Source organism: Nilaparvata lugens, chromosome 8, assembly GCF_014356525.2.
Source record: "Nilaparvata lugens isolate BPH chromosome 8, ASM1435652v1, whole genome shotgun sequence".
In the NCBI taxonomy this organism is placed as follows: Eukaryota; Metazoa; Arthropoda; class Insecta; order Hemiptera; family Delphacidae; genus Nilaparvata; species Nilaparvata lugens.
The window spans coordinates 51,304,693-51,325,870 of NC_052511.1; the positions used below are offsets into that span (position 1 = coordinate 51,304,693).

Consider the following 21,178-nt stretch of genomic DNA (forward strand, 5'->3'; position numbering starts at 1 on the left):
ATTCATCTTATGTTTTGGATCTTGCATCTAGCTTGCAATTTTGGATTTTTTGCAATGCTACTCATTGAAGAATCGATTTCTTCTTTCACATCGTCTTGTATCTGGTAACGCTACTACCGTACGTTCGGATTCAATCTCGCCATCACCTTTGGAGTGTCCTCGTCGGAGTTTCATCGGTTTCTTATAACAGTAAGGGGTTCACTGTTGTCAGCCAAGAGTCGTCCTGGATTCCTGCGGGTCTCCAGAATCTTGGTTTGAGGTTCTCATCCTGATCTGCACCACCTGCGTGGACACGCTGGTGCTCGTCTCCACCTGCTGCTGCTTCAAACTTTCTGAGCTAAGTCCTATATTTAACATTATTGATATTTTCACATCACGTCAACTGTAGCAAAATATCCACTTTGGATATAGATCTTGTGCTATCTCTTCTAAATTGGATATTTGGAGTTTAAAGTACATTTGCTCTATCTTCCCAGACTTGTCTTAATTTATCACTGAATCTTATATTCAACATTATCTCAATATTCAGTGAATCTTTTTAATTGAGTGTTTTCCACTAATTTTACAGCTTTCATCTTCCATTGGTGATTGTATCCTTTTAATATTGACAATAATTAGTAACCTTCATTTTGAATAATTGTTATTTGTTTTTCAATTATTAATTCACATATTAATGTATTTTCATTTTGATTTCTAAAAGTTTAAATAGTCTCAAACTCATTCAATTATTCTGGTTATCTATAAAGTACCCATTTAATCTCATGATTGCAAATTCAATTCTTGATTACTCTTGTATTTGTTACTTGAGCACTTTTTCAATTTGAGCATTTTAATTGTGATTTTTCAATATTTTATAACTTTTATTATTCATCAAGCCTGTTGTTTAATTTGAGTTTAATCATCAACTATTCTAAATTTCTCATATCTCTTTCAGTTATTATTTGCACTACAAACATTTTAAATTTGTGATTATATTCAACCTTTCATTTGGTATTTTTTCATTTCAATCTCAATCCTGAGTTACCATTTGCTGTACATGCCAATTTGCTTTCATTCAATACATATTATGTAAGCACGTTGGATCTTTCCTCCTTTCAAATTCATATGTGGATTTTGTTAGTCTCTGATTACTTTACTAAATTTCATAACCTACAAATTCACCCCTTTATACAGTCCACTCTTTTGCTTAGACAAATTTTACAGTACCCTTTTCATTTGAAACATTTTAAAAACTTTAACACATTTCAACGACACGTTTCGACCTACTTTTGCCATTTTCAAGTTAAAATGCAGAAATAAACAAGTTGATACTAGATAATATATGCTTATTTTGATATGATTTATCTATTTCTTATTAATTATTTTTGGTTGAAGTTATTTAATTTTAATCATATTTAATTAGTTTTATTTATTTGAATAAATATCAACCCATAAGTGAAGTGATTTTCTGATAATTATTGTTGATTCTTGTTAATAATGATCAATTATATTTTAAGGGACTACTTTAAAAGTATAATTGATTTCAATTATTATGCTGACCGAAAGACGAAAGTGCCCTCACAGCCCTTGCCGAGCACATGTTGGGGGGAGAACGATATCTTGCCAACCCGCATACTCCGTCTGCCAGCACCTCAGCCGTGGCGGTCGCTTCACTCGCCGTACTGCTCGCATGCGAATGCGACCCACTCTCCGACAGCTGTTGGAACTCTTTCACCTGCAACACAACAACATTATGTATATGTATTTAATGTATTATCTACATTATGTATCTCATGCATGTATTTCTTAGTACTATACCGATATAGATGAACAATGTAGAAGTATAGTGTAAAAACCCTTACATTATCAAACTAAAAATATTTCGACAGCTGATCTGTCTTCTTCACTCTTGGAGACTGGAGACTTTTTTTTAATATTCTTCAATTACTTACTTTCAAAAACAGAATTTACTTTCAGTACAAAATAAGAACCAAGAAAACAAGTGTGAAAGATAATAAAACAAATATGTAAATGGAAAAACTATTGACTAATGTATGCATAAAATATTTACATATTTGTTTTATCTTTCACACTTATTTTCTTGGTTCTTATTTTGTACTGAAAGTAAATTTTGTTATCATGGCGATTCTGTTGCTTAAGCCGCCATTTTGTCACACCGTTGAGTGGGAGGAGACTGTCTGGCTGGGCCAATGGCAGGCGTTCATGCCCTTGACCAATAGCAGTACTCGCCTAATAGTATAAATTCTGCTGCTCTTGTATTTAGTTTTAGTTTATCAAATTTCAAATTCAAATTCAAATTATTTATTCGAAAAAACAAAACAAGTATTACAATCACTTCAATGATCGCCCATATGGACCTCTAGGGTCTGTATGTGGGTCGATGTTACAGTAGGTAGCCAATCATAAAGTAATACAATAATAGAAACGTTACTATAGCAAAAATAAAAAAGAAGAGAATACATCGAATCTTACCTAATAAAAAACAGCTTGTTATAAATCAGTAGTTGAATTTATTGATTATAATAATATTGATGATAATAATAACTCAGTACCAATGATTATAAGAACCATCTAAATATTATATAATTTTATCTTTAAACAAAATTAGTAAATTAAAATTCAATAACTCACACACACACACACACACCACACACACACACACACACACACCACACACACACACACACACACACACACACACACACACACACACACGCCGCGAGTATGAGGATAACAGAAGAGAAGGAGAACTACAGGAGTCACTACGATAGCTGCTATAGGAGTCACTAAGGTTTAAGAATTTTTTTTTCAAGGAAACTATAATTATAATCTATGTGCAGGTCCAACTGGACAGCCTCATGCATAACGGAACCCAGCGACAGATGATGCAACTGAGAAAGTTTATGATTATGAACTAAGCCTTGATAGAATGTGCGGGTTTTTTTTCTTGTTTTTTTATTAGGCTATTATTTTTATTTAATTTTTTTTATTTTAATTAAAATGCTCCCCCATGCATAAAGCCATCCAATTCACACAAGGATACGTCAAACATAAACAGATCGAAGCAGACGCCCGCAATCCCCCTGGCTTAGACCAGATAGCCAATCAGCCAGGGTTCTTTTATATTGTGATACAGAATATCAGAATATACAGATCAGAGATTGACAATGGTGTAATAACCGAAACCGATCTTTCTAATTATCAATAAATCAGTGGTTTTTGACAATTTCTCAGTATTTTTCATTCAACAAGTAAAATATCTTAATAAAACACGAGTATAATATTAGTTTCACCAGTGAACTACTTTTTTGCCATTATGTTTACATATCTGATGTATTATCTACATCATATATCTAATGTGCTGTCTTTCTTCACTTTACAAAGTGAACTACTTTTTTGCAATAATCATATTTTGTATTATTTAGGTTGGTTTAGGCTCACGATGATCTGAAACGGCCTCTTACGCGCACACCAGTTAGTCAAGACAAAACACGTTTAGTCACAATACTTCACATAGTTGCTTATGACGCAACTCACACTGATTAGTCATTGCAATTAGACATGTCTTCTATGTGAACTATTGTGACTGAAAGTGTCCGATCATGTCATGTCTTGTCTTGACTTGACTAACTGGTGTGCGCCTAGCCTAAGTTTGCTTGCGAGCTATCAAAGCCACACTACCTTATGAAAAAAGAAACAACATTGAACTACAATACAGACTAAGATTCATAGTTGTGCGTTGTTTTGCTTTCTTTAAGTTCACTGTCAATTAGTGTATACATTTTTGGACCCCTCTGTAGATATGCATATGGTTTGACTGCAGCCAACCTGAGCTCTGAGATAGACGAACATGGCGATCATGGATATGACGAGCACTAGGACGACAGAGGCAAGCAACCGGTTCTCGAGACTGTCCAGCCAGCGGACCGGTTGTATGTGGGTCTGGGAGGCCGCATCAGAGCCCGAGGTGGCGGGCGGGCCCTTGGTGCCGTTCAGCTGGACTGGCAGACCGGGAGGGATGACGCGGTCTGACCGACCTGTGATCTGCAGACGGGTGCTGCTGTAGTCGGGCATTTGGTAGTGACCTGTGCAAGAGAGACAAAGAAGATTTAGTTTGGTAGTGACCTGAGAGAGATGGAAGATCAAGATTAGTTTGAAAAATTCAATAAAGTTTATTGCTGTGAAGGTGAAGCAAAAGGCGTAGAAGAAGGAGAAGGAGAAGAAGAAGGAGAAGAAGAAGGAGAAGGAGAAGAAGAAGGAGAAGAAGGAGAAGGAGGAGAAGAAGGAGAAGGAGGAGAAGAAGAAGAAGAAGAAGAAGAAGAAGAAGAAGAAAAAGAAGAGATAAGTTTTGTTAGTGACCTGAGGGAGATGGAAAATCGAGATTGCATTGTGTGAAATAGAGATTAAATATGGAAAGATTAGTTTTGGTAGTGGCCTGTGCGAGAGAGAAGTGAGATTAGGTTTGGTAGAAGTCTGAGAGAGATGGAAAATGGAAAATTTAGTTTTGGTAGTGACCTGAGGGAGATGGAAAATCAAGATTGATTTGTGTGAAATTGAGATTAAATATGAAAAGATTAAGATTAGTATTGGTAGTGGCTTGTACAAGAGAGAGAAGTGAGATTAAGTTTGGTAGAAGTCTGAGAGAGATGATAAATGAAGAATAGTTTGAGCAATTTAAAATTTAAAGAAATTTAGAAGTAGCCTTTGGGAGATGGAAAATGAAGATTAGCCTGTGTGAAAAGGAGATTGAGATTAGTTTCGGTAGTGACCAGAGGGAGAGAGATGTAAAATTAGTTTTAGTAGTGACCTGAGGGAGATGGTAAATGGAGATTGGTTGATGAACTCGCAAGTTTTCAGAATATTCAAACTATTGATAAAACGTTCACATTTAAGACAGAATTATTCAAAGTGATGTACCCATTTAAAATAATTTTATTATTTACTACAGTTCTTATACAAAATCAAAAATATTTAATCTTTCTCGATGAACGAGAAAACTGCCTAATCTAATAGAAGCTACAGTTAATTATTGTTGACTAAACTTCAAAATTTTTGTTTCCATTGATATACAGATAGCTCATTTTGAATTAGTGCTCTAACTGATATGCAGTTTTGAAAATGGGTCCGTCATTTACAAGAGCCTTGTACTTGTCAAACATCATAGGATCAATAATGTTTTTCTAGTCATTCAATGTACCTCAATATAGCTCATTTTGAATTAGTGCTCTAACTGATATGCAGTTTTGAAAATGGGTCCGTCATTTACAAAAGCCTTGTACTTGTCAAACATCATAGGATCAATAATGTTTTTCTAGTCATTCAATGCACCTCAATATATCTCATTTTGAATTAGTGCTCTAACTGATATGCAGTTTTGAAAATGGGTCCGTCATTTACAAAAGCCTTGTACTTGTCAAACATCATAGGATCAATAATGTTTTTCTAGTCATTCAATGTACGGTACCTTCTAAAAAATTGTCATCTGTACCTTGAAAACTTCTCTGAAAACATCATGGCATTTATGCGGTTGTTATATTCATATTTATTAATTAGACAAACATAACCTGGAGAAGATAAGAATGAGGAGATAAAAAATGTCCAATTTTTGCATTCTTGTACCGAATTTCATTTTGTATCACACAAAGTAATTGTGAATTCGTATGGCTTTTGTTGGTGGGGAGCCCCTTGCGGGAAGGTCCCACCGCCTGAATATATAAGTTAAGCCGTCAATGAGCCTTAGGAGTGTCATACTTCAGCCTGGACCGACAATTTAACGTGCCCATCCGATAACAAAGTAATTTATAAATATACAAATCGAGTTATGGATTTGAATATCTCTAATATACTTAACTGTAAATATAATAGGCTTATTAACTCTAAAATTACATTTTACTTTACCAGACCACAGTGTTAATGGTGAACCATAATTACAGTCAAAAGTCCATTTTGCATAATTGAGTACGGTATTTATACATTGTATTGAGTCCGCCATTACTATATACCATACTACTTATTACCTGTAGCGACATGGTTACCTGTAAAATCTATGAAATAGTTTTCTCATTAGTTACTAATGATAAGCTGCTATTAAAAACTAATCTAATATCAAAGCTATTCTTAAAAGAAAATTTCTATCATTTGATCATTCGGTAAAATCCATGTGAATAATACTTTTGAAAGTAGCTTTATTCTTTATTGATTGATACATGCCATAGGTCCATCATCAAAAATGATAGGGAGAGAAAAAATAAGGTAACCTTGTGCTATTCCTCTCCCAAATTTAGATACGGTTACACATAGTCCGAAATAGGTCAAGTCTTACAACAAACTGAAAACAAAATTTTCAGTTCTTAATTATTACTTTTACAAAGTCGCTGATGACCAAATAATGATACTGTATTATTTCATGAACAGAAGCTCTCTATCTTTGATGAGTACTGAGTTACAATTTTTCAAAAATGAGTAGTATTTCAAGAGACAATCAATTTTGATAAATTTTAGTTTTTAATCAACAATATCTTCCAATTGACACAATTTGAACGCATAGTTCAAAATCCCTCTGGGCGTAATTCTGTGCTCTACAACCTGAGACAAGGTAGAGCGTTTTATCTCATATAGATTTCCAGGTACACAAGATAAAAATGGTCCTTGTATTTTGAAAACCTCCTCATTTATAGCTTTAAGCATCATTACTAACTTCATTGTCCTCACATTGAGATTAGGCACAATGATTGATTGATTGATTGATTGATTGAGTACTTTATTTATGTAGATTACAATATATACTGGCTTATACACTTATATACAATAGCTTACAATACAGCAAAATTATAGATGAATTCACATAATATAGACTAAGAAAATAATTATTGAACTGTATATGATATGAAAAAGCAATTTGTAATATAATAACTATAGATAATAATCATATTGTTATGCATCTACATAAATTGGCGGAGCTTTGGACATATCAATGTCCATTCTTCGGAAAGAATATTAAAAATATCCTCCCCACTAACTCTCTACCAAATGATGTAAGTTCATAAGATCATGTTCCATTAGAATCTCCCGTTAGATGAACTCAATTTCAGTATTTTCTAGTGGAGAGGCGCGTATAAGGACACCTCAAGAATCAAAATTTCAAACAGTTATAACTTTTGACACAATGATCGGATCTCCTCGTACTACAGCTCATTCTTCTCATGTGGTGTGTGTGTGTGTGTGTGTGGTGTGTGTGTGTGTGGTGTGTGTGTGTGTGTGTGTGGTGTGTGTGTGTGTGGTGTGTGTGTGTGTGGTGTGTGTGTGTGTGGTGTGTGTGTGTGTGTGGTGTGTGTGTGTGTGTGTGTGTGTGTGTGTGTGGTGTGTGTGTGTGTGTGGTGTGTGTGTGTGTGGTGTGTGTGTGTGTGTGGTGTGTGTGTGTGTGTGTGGTGTGTGTGTGTGTGGTGTGTGTGTGTGTGGTGTGTGTGTGTGTGGTGTGTGTGTGTGTGTGGTGTGTGTGTGTGTGTGTGGTGTGTGTGTGTGTGGTGTGTGTGTGTGTGTGTGTGTGGTGTGTGTGTGTGTGTGTGTGTGGTGTGTGTGTGTGTGGTGTGTGTGTGTGTGGTGTGTGTGTGTGTGGTGTGTGTGTGTGTGGTGTGTGTGTGTGTGTGGTGTGTGTGTGTGTGTGTGTGTGTGGTGTGTGTGTGTGTGTGTGGTGTGTGTGTGTGTGTGTGGTGTGTGTGTGTGTGGTGTGTGTGTGTGTGTGGTGTGTGTGTGTGTGTGTGTGGTGTGTGTGTGTGTGGTGTGTGTGTGTGTGGTGTGTGTGTGTGTGTGTGGTGTGTGTGTGTGTGGTGTGTGTGTGTGTGTGTGTGGTGTGTGTGTGTGTGGTGTGTGTGTGTGTGGTGTGTGTGTGTGTGGTGTGTGTGTGTGTGGTGTGTGTGTGTGTGTGTGGTGTGTGTGTGTGTGTGTGTGTGTGTGTGGTGTGTGTGTGTGTGGTGTGTGTGTGTGTGTGTGTGGTGTGTGTGTGTGTGTGTGTGGTGTGTGTGTGTGTGTGTGGTGTGTGTGTGTGTGTGTGGTGTGTGTGTGTGTGGTGTGTGTGTGTGTGTGGTGTGTGTGTGTGTGTGTGTGTGGTGTGTGTGTGTGTGTGTGGTGTGTGTGTGTGTGTGGTGTGTGTGTGTGTGTGTGTGTGTGTGTGTGTGTGTGGTGTGTGTGTGTGTGTGGTGTGTGTGTGTGTGGTGTGTGTGTGTGTGGTGTGTGTGTGTGTGTGTGGTGTGTGTGTGTGTGGTGTGTGTGTGTGTGTGTGTGGTGTGTGTGTGTGTGGTGTGTGTGTGTGTGTGTGTGTGTGGTGTGTGTGTGTGTGTGTGTGTGTGTGGTGTGTGTGTGTGTGGTGTGTGTGTGTGTGGTGTGTGTGTGTGTGTGTGGTGTGTGTGTGTGTGTGGTGTGTGTGTGTGTGGTGTGTGTGTGTGTGTGTGGTGTGTGTGTGTGTGTGTGTGTGTGTGTGTGTGTGGTGTGTGTGTGTGTGTGTGTGTGGTGTGTGTGTGTGTGTGGTGTGTGTGTGTGTGGTGTGTGTGTGTGTGTGTGTGTGTGTGTGTGTGGTGTGTGTGTGTGTGTGTGTGGTGTGTGTGTGTGTGTGTGTGTGGTGTGTGTGTGTGTGGTGTGTGTGTGTGTGTGTGTGGTGTGTGTGTGTGTGGTGTGTGTGTGTGTGTGTGTGTGGTGTGTGTGTGTGTGTGGTGTGTGTGTGTGTGTGTGTGTGTGGTGTGTGTGTGTGTGGTGTGTGTGTGTGTGTGTGTGTGTGTGTGTGTGTGTGGTGTGTGTGTGTGTGTGTGTGTGTGTGTGTGTGTGGTGTGTGTGTGTGTGTGTGGTGTGTGTGTGTGTGTGTGTGTGGTGTGTGTGTGTGTGGTGTGTGTGTGTGTGTGTGTGTGTGTGGTGTGTGTGTGTGTGGTGTGTGTGTGTGTGTGTGTGTGTGGTGTGTGTGTGTGTGTGTGTGTGGTGTGTGTGTGTGTGTGTGTGTGTGTGTGTGTGTGGTGTGTGTGTGTGTGTGTGTGTGTGTGTGTGTGTGTGTCTATGTGTTTGCCATACGCTAATAATAATATAATTTTAAATGTAAGCACACATTGGTTGTTTACGTTTGAAATATTTGAGTTACAACCCCTCATTTCTTTAAAAACTAAAACTTCAATAGTCCACCATTTTGGATACAAGTATCATAGAACTATTTTATTGATGCCATCTTTCTTGTTTTAAAAGGGCCTTTAAAATGATGTACCACACAATGAGTGTTTACATTAAAAATATTCGAGTTACAACCCCTAAGTCACTCCCTTATAAGGAGTTGAAATTCAGTTGTACGTCAAAAGGTAGAGTATTCGACCAATAACATATCCTGAAAGTTACAGTAATATATCTACAACAGTCTCCAACTTATTAGATGGTTCCCATACAAATATGACTCACTCTGTATAATAGATTACAGTATAAGGATTTGAGACTTCCCAGTTCATGGTTATGGAATAATAAACTAATCATAATCTATTGATAATTGCTAGATAATTACCGGCAAGAACGAGCAGAGCCCGGTTGGTGGAGTCAGTGTGGTTGTACTGGGGTCCATCTATGAGCAGATGACTTCCCTTGGCCTCAGCCAGTACTCCTATGGCTGCACTATCACTGCCTACCAAGCTGGGAAGGGCATACAAGCCATGTCTGTGTTCGCCTATGTACAGAGTCGGTCTACAAACAAACAAATCAGACAAACGAATCAAACAGAGAAATCAAATATTTATTTTTGCTCGTGTATGTATGTGTATGAGTAAATTATTGTTTGTTTTCTTTTTGGCAATAAATGAATTTGAATTGAAAAAAAATAACAGTACAAGAGTCATGGCAGTGTAGGTTTTAGTCTTTAGAAATGATCGGCATGTACAATTAAGATCAGATCCCTCTTATCAAGTATGTTAACTTAATTTTTTTTTTAATGTACGATTCTATGATTATGTATACTTATATAGGCACCTATTCAAAAACATTCGGGTTTAGTGGGACCTCCAATGTAAATATTTTGTTCAATAAAACGTGATTGATTGATTGATTGATTGACTACAAACAAACAAACAAACACACAAATCAAACAACAGTACAGGAGTCATGGCAGTGTAGGTATTCGCCTATCTACAGACTCAGCCTACAAACAAACAGAAAAATCAAACAGACAAACGTACCAAACAAGCAAACAATTTCAAATAACAGTACAGGAGACACGGCAGTGAAGGTGTTACTCCCTCGGATCCAACCTTTCTAGACACAAGGTACTGAGTTAGATCGAAATTGATTGGATTCAAAAAACTTGTAGCCTTATAATAGTTACTAAACTTATTTAGTGCCTTATTATGTATTTTATGAATTTGTGATTTATATAATTGAATATAAAATTTTGATGTTAAGGAAGAATATTTGGGTTTCCACCTGTTGCTTCCATTGTGAAATAAATAAATATGTTGAAATATATATGCTGACAAAGCAGAAATTCTTTACATGTTTTAATTAATATTGTGAACGAATGAAAATGCAAATAAATAATTTGAATTTTTATATTGAATTTGTTCGCCTATGTACAGGTCGGCCTACAAACAAATTCAGAAATAAATCAATAAGTAAGAAGATATAGATAGAGAGGTAGTTAATTAGTTAGATAGACAGATGAATATGCTCATGTCAAGAGCATCATGTGTTATGGTATATTGATCTGGGGGAATAATCCAGACAATTAAAATTATTATTATTATCGAAAGAAAATCCAAATTAAATGCTGTAATTCACCCCGAAGACTTCTGCTACTGCAAATATTGACAACAGGATAAACAGCTAGATGGAAATTCGATGAGCGCTACTATTCAAAAATTATTTGTCAGCCCGGGAGTCGAACCCAGTACCTCCTAATTGCTGGTCAGGAATGCTTACCCTTACACCAAACTGACAATCTCTGGATAGCAGCGCTCATTTTATACGAAGCTTTAGCGGCCAGCCATCTGTAGACTATTAAAATTCTTCTCCTACAATAAAAGATGATGTGGCTTCTATGCAATGCATCATATCGAGAAAGCTGTACACCTTTATTCAAGAAAATGAGGTTAATGACCTTCCCAGCTTTTTATGTGTATTTTTCTATTGTATTTGTACATTCCAATATTTGATGTGAATAGGGATCACCATGTTTATGGCACAAGAAACCAAAACAGTCTTAGAGTTCATAGGTATCCACATCGCTTCTCTCAGAAACTCTATCCTTATATGGCTGTTAAACTCTATAATTATCTGCCTGTTTTTATCAAGACATTGAGCAAGACATCTTTTGGAATGAAAGTGAAGAAAATTTCGATAAACGAAACACCATATAAAGTAACTGACTATTTCTCTATAAATTGGAAAAATATACATGAACAGTATCAAAATCAATGTAGGCCTATGTACTGTATTATTTCTGTCTCTGTTCAAATTATTGACCGAACGCAGTGAGATCTATGTTTTAAGTCGGATTTTCTTTCGTCTGTCTGTCTGTATGTAACGCATTTACGGCCAAACGCGTTGATAGAATTCTATGAGATTTGGCAGGAATATTCCTTTTTTAACTGCGCATCGATGTATACACAAGGTTCTTTGAAATTTTGCATTTTAAGGATAATATGAGAGGAAAAGAAATTTCCTCCATACTCTGATATCACTATATATATCATCTACTCTGAAGATAGGATTAATCAGACTCTTAAGGTGCGTACAGATATACGCGCCGCGAACATGAGCAATTCACTTTTAATCAGCTGATTATATCTGTATTTTTACAGAAACTGTAAGATACAGATATAAAAAGCTTGGCATCAACTGATTAAAAGTGAATTGCTCATGTTCGCGGCGCGTGAATCTGTACGCACCTTTATATCTGGTCTAAGATCAGACTATAGAACTATTCATAATCGATCAGCTGACAAGTGGATTATTCATTGCATGCATTACACAGATGTCTGGGAAAGCCAGTGAACAGGTGACACCAGATATTTTCTTGTGGATGAGAAAACTGCGTGAGGTCTACTGTTCACAGAACTACTAGTATTTTATTATCTTGATTTTTTGCTATAAGTCATATCTAGACGTTTTGTATTGTGTCTTTGGAATTTTGTACATGACGTTGACCATGCATTGTTGAAAATGTCCTTGTCAATAAAGCAATTTCTATTTCTATATCTAAGCCAAATGACAATTTCATTCATTCACTTCAATATTCAATTCATAAAAACCACAATCTACTCACTACACATTCATTCACTTCCATATTCAATTGAGAAACTGCTACTCACGACAACTGATCCTTCCTGCCGTGAAACATTGGCAGCCTGTCTAGTGTGGCATCGTCCACTGAAGCAAACGGAACAGACACCAGATCCTGTCCGCCGCCGTAGTTACAATTTCTGCCGCAACTGCTGCGCGCGTACAGCGCCACCATCGGCGATCCAAAGTCATGTTCCCACAGCAGCGCGCCGCTGCGGCGGTCGTAGGTACTAACGCGGCCCGAGGCGCTGCCGCCGAAGTGCGCCAGTTCTAAACAGAGTACAGTGACGCAGTCGATGAAAATACAGACTACAGTGAAACAAACGTTGTTACTGCGTTGAACAAAGTTCAGTGACACAATTGATGTAAGTCCATTAGAGTACAGTGACACAATTGATGCAGGTTGATTAAACAGAGTACAGTGACACAATTGATGTAATTTGATTAAACACAGTACTGTGACACAATTAATGTAACTTGATTAAACAGAGTACAGTGACACAATTGATGTAAGTTCATTAGCGTTAAACAGAGTACTGTGACACAAAGGTTGTTAATGCGATGAGCAAAGCACAGTGACAGATTTGATGATGATGATGAGCTGAACAGAGACCAATGACAGGAAGAATAATCTGCGTTAAACAGAGTACAGTGACACATGGTACGATACTGCGCTAAACAGAGTACAGAGACACATTGTATAAACAATGAGGCAAAAAATACACGAACTAACAAATAATAATTATATTCAAATACGAGACTGGAGAAGGTCTGAAACCTGATCCATCCAAATTAATTAGTACAAGAAAATGACTTCCCTCACTACAATTAGGATGAATTTTAGCAGTTTGGCTTGCTATCTACTTACGCTCATCAAACTATGATATCATATGTCTTCACGACAAATGATTATTTGTGTAATGTTATAATGATAATCATTCTTTGCAAGACTATTTGATTCGAAAATGATGAAAAAACAGACGCTTACCATAATTGGCTAACTGGTCACTTTGCAACGCCTGGGCAGAGTAGTCAAAGAACGTGATGTTCCAGTGTTTACCCTGTTTTTTGCCATCATACATTATCAAGTTGTATTCTGAAAATCAAACAAAATTGATATCATCTAGTTAAATGAAACAGCGAAAGGAAACCTTCGATCAGATCATGACAGCATTAACAGTAAAACTGACTTCCACATTAAATGATTGTGAGATGGGTCACCTAAATAACATTCAGTAACAGTCACCTTTACAATTCTAACAATTACAATAAGGGTATTTTAGAACAATGATGATATCTCAAAGTAGTTTCAAACCCAACAATCTGAAGTCTAAAGTAGAGCGTGCACTATGTCGGTGGAGCGGCGCGACGCGGCACGGAGAATTTTCGACCTGGAATTAAATACATGTGATCAAGTGTACCTCCGTGCACTAGGAGCGCGGCGCGGCGCGCAGCTCAAAAAGTTTCTGTACTTTTTGGGGTCGGAACGGCGTTAGTTAATCCAAAATGGCGGCTGATTGAAGTTTTAGTTTTTAAGGAAATGAGGGGTTGTTTCAATCAGCCGCCATTTTGGATACAAGTATCATAGAACATTTTTGTCACTCTTTCTTGTTTCAAAAAGGTATTTAAAATGATGTACCACACAATGGGTGTTTACATTCAACATATTCTAGTTACAACCCCTAAGTCACCCCCTTATGAGGGGTTGAAATTCAGTTGTACGTCAAAAGGTAGAGTATTCGACCAATAACTTATCCTGAAAGTTACAGTATTATATCTACAACAGTATCCAACTTATTGAAGGGTTCCCATACATATGACTCACTCTGTATTCAAGTCTATGGCCCGGTTGCACAAAAGCCGGTTGAACTTTAACCGTGATTAATTCCGCGAGAACCAATCAGAGAAGCCGTTTTATCAAAAACGCATTCTCTGATTGGTTCTCGTGAAGTTAACCACGGTTAAAATTTAACCGGCTTTTGTGCAACCGGGTCAAAGAAAATGAATTGAAGTGTAACTTACCAGTGCGTCCAATAAAAACATGGTCAGGCTCGGTGACCGGACAAGTCTTCTCTGATTGGTCGAAAGTCATGAACGACTTTTTCGCACCCGTTTTCCAGTTCACAGCAAACCACGAGTCAATCTTCCTCCCTTCAGAACAAACAGAAATAGCCTCAATCAACAATTCAATTGCGTTGATTCAGCAGTTGTTATAATCATATTTTTAATACTTTAAAACAAATCCCTTGAAGTTCAGGAATAATTTCCTGCTTCTCTTCTTCAAAACATCTCACAAAATAGATCTGTTGTAAGTTAGGGTGTGATCACATTCGATTTTTTTATTCTTTATTCTTTTCTAGAAAAAATCTCCTTTATTTTAAAAATCTTCTTTATTTCTTTATTCTTTTCCCTGATCGGGAGAGAAAAACTAAGAATAACTTGCACTAGTTCTCTCCCAAATTTGGGTAACATTAAAAGTACAAAATGAGGTTATGTCTTATAAGAATAATGATAATCTCTAAATTTGCATCTCATATTTATTTTTGGACGAAAGTTGAGCTTGAACATCTTACAGAAGAAAAAAACATAACCTATTTTTTGGACATGTAATCAAAATTTGGGAATGGAATAGTTTTGGGCCAAGCCTGTTGTTCCTTCCCAATCATATTTATATGATTTGTTATTGTATCCACGTATAAATGAATAAATAAATAAATAATAATATTTATTCATGCATGTACATTTTACAATAAATGTTTCGCATGTCAGATACAATAAAAAGTCATACAATTTGTCAGATCATCAAAATTTCCGTGAATATGTGAAGTCCAAAAATGAAGATGACATCATCTTAATTATTATAATTTCACTAGGTACATTTCTCACACTGTATATGAGAAAAACTCCATCAAACTGTAGAAACATCTCTCTTGTAGCCAATTCCTCAGTAGTCTCTTGAATGTTCTGCTATTTGAAGTATCGAGAATTTCCACTGGTAGTGCGTTTAAGATCCTTCGACTGACATCGTCGGTCTTCTACTGAGTCTCTTAGAAGACTGAGTCTTCTAGATTTCCACAACATTTTCAGTCCAAAAATATTTATACAAACCATTCTTTCAAATTTAATGTTCCAAATACCAAAATAATAATAATTTATAACACTCAGTTATTTCAAAAATAGAGAATATTCACTTATTGGAGAAATTTTTAAACACGAACCGAAAAACAAACTTACTCCTCATTCTTATGTTGTATCAACATTATGGAGACAAAATTGAATGCTTAGTGCAAGTTTTCGTTGCAGGCTGATACACAGTCAGCTACAACGTTGCACCCTGGTTGAGAATGAGTTAGGGAGAAGTTAGTTGTAGGTTGAAAGTTAGGTTTTAAATTTAAAATTACAACAAGCTGGCATTATAATTTTTTGAGAAAATTTCAGAATAAAATATAATGGTGTGATCACATTGAATGCTTGTGTAAGCACGTCAAATCATGCATGAGCCGAAAAAAAATCTATAGTGAAGTCCACGTTATAATGGCAGTGTGTGATTTGCAATGGTGTTGCTATCCTTGGTTATCGTTCAACAAAGCAGATGGCGCTATCTCTTTCACACATTGCGATGTTGCCACATCATTTATCAACAATGTAGAAATTCAATTAACAATGTAGAAATTCCACTAATTGACAAAATATTTAATCTCAATCATGAAAATTTATTATAACATCTTTACAAAATAAATTTTCTTGACAAATAAAATATGATTAACTATTTTTAACAATAATGAACAGTTAAATTGATCAGATATACCAGTATCAGCTGTTTGGGTGGCAAGGCTGAGATCTGGCAACCCTTTTCTCCTATCTTCCTACACTGCCATTATAACGTGGACCTCACTTTAGAAAGTGTCATTGAAACACGTTGTAACTTGCATGTAGCTGCTCATACTGAACGCAACCAGCAAGTGCACGCGTTCAGTGTGAGTCTTCCTATTGCGCTAATAATCTGAATTATGCTGAATAGAAAGTACGAGGAATAATTACCAGCTCGTATGCTGGAATAATTTGAAACTATGCTGATAAATAACATAACCTTTATTTGGACAATTTATTTTATGAAATTGGGATGAAAAGAAGTTTTGGACTGTAGTCTGTTCTTTGTCCTCAAGTTGATTGTAAATGATAAATAAATAAATAAAATCGAGTTGATGAGATGGATAAATTAACAAAATTAATAAACTAAATTAGAAGAAAAATGAGGAAATTTTGGGAGTCAAGTTACCTGTATAGAAAATTCCATCACTGCTACGACAAGGCGATGAAGCAACTAGTTGAGGAATCGTGAATGGTAACTTTTTTAGTTCTTCTGTATTTTTGCTCAACAAATACAGTGAGCCGTCTTTGGGATCTGGTAGGAACATTGGCCTGAAATTGAGAAAAGTTGAATATATTACTTGAATTCAACTTGATAAACTATAAATTCATTTTGTAGTGGTTGAATAGATCTATGAAATTCATTACAATCACTACCAAATAGCGTCTAAAACTAGTATTCAAGTAATCTCATAGCTAAGGTATCTATTAATGAAGTATGAGTAAGTGCTCATCATCTTAAATTATGATTGATTAAAACGTGCAATTGGAATTATTGTTATAAAAACAACTAGAAGACAGAAAATATTAAATCAGAATGTAAGCTACTTGACATATATGAACTAAAATAAACTTATAGAGTAAAGTTATAACTTAAGGTGACCATCCGTCCCGCGTTTTAGGTTAGTGTCCCGCTGTCCCCAGATTTACTCGGGGGACGCTATCATGTCCCGCTTTGACAGGATAAACAAATAAACGTCCCGCTTTAATTATTATTACTCAATATTATATGCTGAAATAAAATGTTCTTGACTGACTCTTTCACAATATAAGTATAGAAGCAACAGGAGGGGTTTCCCCTGACCATTATAATTTGGAGGGGTTTCCCCTGACCATCCCGCTTTGATGTAATTACAAATATGGTCACTTTATTATAACAACCAATTGAAACTGAATTTTGAAATTTTAAACTAATTTTGAGAACAGGAATGTAAACTTACATTGAAGCATCTTTACTAATTGGAACTTTCACAGTCGGCTCTGGAAACAGAAAATTACAAAATTAGTTTGTAGAATTAAAATATTAGAATTAATCATAAACGACAGTATTTGAAAGTAGACAAATGTCGAGTGACTGGTACGCTCAGATCTGGTGTGATTAATTTAAGAACCTCTGAAACTCTTGTACAAGGTGCACCAGAGAAACTAACTTATTTGAAAAAATTCACTTGCGTTGAATTGGTCGTGTAGAGGGCAGGAGGGGGCGCATCTGGAGGGGGAAGTTCTCAAATTTATCCTCCCTCAAGTAAATAGCCATCATGCTCCGGTCTAGAGAGCAGCGGGCCTTCGCAGTTGAGAGCTCCTTTTCTAATGGTCGATCACCTTCCGCGCTCGATTTGAAATTCCTCCCCACAGACTCGTTCCTGGCCATAATTCGATTCTGTCGTGGGTTAACTCATTTCACGAGTGTGGAAATATCGCTAAACCCAGAAATGGACTTCAACGAACCATGAGAACTCCAGAAAATATTGAAAGAGTGAGGCAGTCAGTTGTGCGTTCTCCCCGGCGTTCGGCTCGCAAACACGCAGCTGCTATGGCAATTTCTGACTCCACTGTTCGACGAATTTTCCATGAAGACCTTCATCTTTATCCCTATAAATTGGCTGTTGTTCAAGAATTGTCTAAACGCGATTTTGTGGCCCGTCAAAATGCATGTGATATGCTGATTGACAAGATTTGTGCTGATGTACAAGATTTGGAAATGATAACAATTTATCAGCATTCTTCCTATGAAATTACACCATATTGGCCCGGTTGCACAAAAGCCGGTTAAATTTCAACCGTGATTAACTCCACGAGAACCAATCAGAGAAGGCGTTTTTGAAAAGACGGCTTCTCTGATTGGTTCTCGTGGAATTAATCACCGTTAAAATTTATCCGGATTTTGTGCAACGGGCACATTGTATTTTACTATATAAATATCTGTATTCCTACAATATCAAACAAGGTTTATAGATTAAAAATCTTTTATTGATTCAAGGAAACTCCATTCTACATAATTCAATTGTAATCTATACAATAAAATATACTAATGTTATGAGGGTATTACCAATAAAAAAGATCACTATCTCATGCTCATTTTAAGCTGAGTCTAGTTCTTCCTGTTTCCTGATAGCTTTACAAATTAATGATAAAGATTCAGTAACATTTAAAAAAAATAAATGATTGATTGAACACATGTGCTCACGGTTTTTAAACCCGGTTTTATCGTGGAAAGTGTTTTAAATTTAGGCTACTCTGGAGTGAATATTAATTTTTACAAACTCTAGAGTAGAGTAAAGTTTTCAATAGTAGAATCCAATTTGTTATGCTATGTTTGAAGGGACGGATTCAAGGATCCAAAGGTTCAATCCAATTTACTCTATAGTATTTCATTTTCAGTCACATGTAATGTTCATCTCATAACTTCACAAATGAATAAACAAGACAAGTTCTACTTGCAACTAAAACATTTCATGGAGAGCTTTAAATACAAATAAAACCGATCATTGTTTTCCTAACGAGTTCGGTGCAACGCGTCATTAATTATTCTAGTTACGACAGGTCGCATAAATCATTAACAGCCATAACGTCTTCAAAGGCATGAATCATGATTTGAATTTCCATGAGAGCCTATCGGTTTGCTTGCTAACTGATTGATCGACAATACTAGATGTTCGAAAGAATGAGTTGGGTTTGATGGTTGGTTGATTTCACATCAATGGAGCTCCATGAGAGTAATCTTTTTTAGGCTGATATTTAGAAAGTATACGATTTTGGAATAAAAGCAATCTAGAATCCTTGAATGGTTGACGCTTCTTACAGCCACTCAAGTAGGCTATATGGTGAGGTTCACGTTATAATGACAGTGGAGAAAGATAGGAGAACAGTGTTGCTGATTCTCTGCATTGCCACTGCCTTCTATTTCTATAGGATAAAGCTGATACCGGTATATCTGATGGAATATCGACTGTTCATTCTTGTTAAAAATTCAACAAAAATATATTTTTTAATGATTTAATAATAAATTTTCAAAACTGAGGTTGAATATTCTGTTGATTTAATATATTTCTACATTGAAAAATCTGGTGTGGTACACTCACACAACTTTCCTTGCTCATTGATCTTTAAGCCTCATTCTTAAACGAGGATAATTTAGGGCAATAACATTATGCCGATTGGCGGCTAAATAATTAAAACTACGATTATACTATTGTTATTGTTTTCAGAGTACATTTTCCTTTGTTTGAATTATGAAATTTGAGGATTTTTTAAAAGTTGTCAAAACAGCTGTTCTACAAATAAAATATCGACATGTGTTCTTTTGAATAAACTGCTCTACCTACCTACCTCACGCACGAGAAGGAGGTTACAAATTAAATTGCTCAAGGATGGGGTGGACCCCCTGTTAGTTTCTCAGGGAGGAGACTCATGCCAGTTAATAGAGCTGATATATAACTATACAGGGTATGAATTTGAAAAAATCGGTCAAGTCATATTTGAGAAAATCGTGATAGAAATTTAACAAAATTCATTCTTCTCAGGAATATTACGGAGCTCCTGCAATTTTCCCAGAAATGAGACTCATTTCAGTTGATAAGGATTATAAATAGCTATCTAGGGTATAAATTTGAAGAAAATCGTTAGAGCCGTTTTTGAGAAAAGCGTGAAAAACATGGTTTTTCAGTAATCATCCGCCATTTTTCTCAAGAATATTACGGAGCTCCTGCAATTTTCCCAGAAATGAGACTCATGTCAGTTGATAGGGCTTATAAATAGCTATCCATGGTATAAATTTGAAGAATTAGAGCCGTTATAAATTATAAGTTAGAGCCGTTTTCGAGAAAAACGTAAAAAACATGGTTTTTTAGTAATCATCCGCCATTTTTTCCGCCATCTTGAATTGAATTTTATTGAATTTCTCATTGTCGGATCCTCATGGTATAAGGACCTTAAGTTTAAAATTTCAAGTCAATCGGTTAATTAGGAATGGAGTTTTCGTGTTCACAGACATACACACATATGAATTTGAAAAAATCGGTCAAGTAATTTTTGAGAAATTTGTGAAAAACATGGTTTTTTAGTAAATATCCGCCATTTTTCTCAAGAATATTACGGAGCTCCTGCAATTTTCCCAGAAATGAGACTCATTTCAGTTGATAGGGCTTATAAATAGCTATCGAGGGTATAAATTTGAAGAAAATCGTTAGAGCCGTTTTTGAGAAAAGCGTGAAAAACATGGTTTTTCAGTAATCATCCGCCATTTTTCTCAAGAATATTACGGAGCTCCTACAATTTTCCCAGAAATGAGACTCATGTCAGTTGATAGGGCTTATAAATAGCTATCCATGGTATAAATTTGAAGAAAATCTTTAGAGCCGTTTTCGAGAAAACCGTGAAAAACATGTTTTTTAGCCATTATCCGCCATTTTGATTTGCATTTCATTGAATTTCTTATTGTCGGATCCTCATGGTATAAGGACCTTAAGTTTAAAATTTCAAGTCAATCTGTTAATTAGGAATGGAGTTATCGTGTTCACAGACAGACACACACACACACACACACACACACACACACACACACCCAAAAATCATGTTTTTGAACTCAGGGGATCTTGAAAAGTATAGAAAACTTGAAATTAGGGTACCTTAAATTTTTTGGAAAGCAATACTTTCCTTAACTATGTAATAGGGCAAGGAAAGTAAAAACTATCTGGCAACTTTGCGGAGGTAGAAAAGGATAACGATACCTGTT

At 36.3% G+C, this 21,178-nt stretch overlaps 1 protein-coding gene across 1 annotated transcript in view; it reads right to left on the reverse strand.

Annotated features, from left to right (window-relative positions):
* LOC111052309 (serine/threonine-protein kinase/endoribonuclease IRE1) overlaps positions 1-21,178 on the reverse strand; it is a 44,386-nt gene that overhangs the window by 16,113 nt on the left and 7,095 nt on the right. The window contains 9 exon segments of the mRNA XM_039435029.1: positions 1,540-1,612; positions 1,615-1,714; positions 3,829-4,085; positions 9,530-9,705; positions 12,324-12,564; positions 13,283-13,390; positions 14,317-14,445; positions 16,574-16,716; positions 17,385-17,424. Coding sequence (XP_039290963.1) covers positions 1,540-1,612; positions 1,615-1,714; positions 3,829-4,085; positions 9,530-9,705; positions 12,324-12,564; positions 13,283-13,390; positions 14,317-14,445; positions 16,574-16,716; positions 17,385-17,424 — 1,267 coding nt within the window.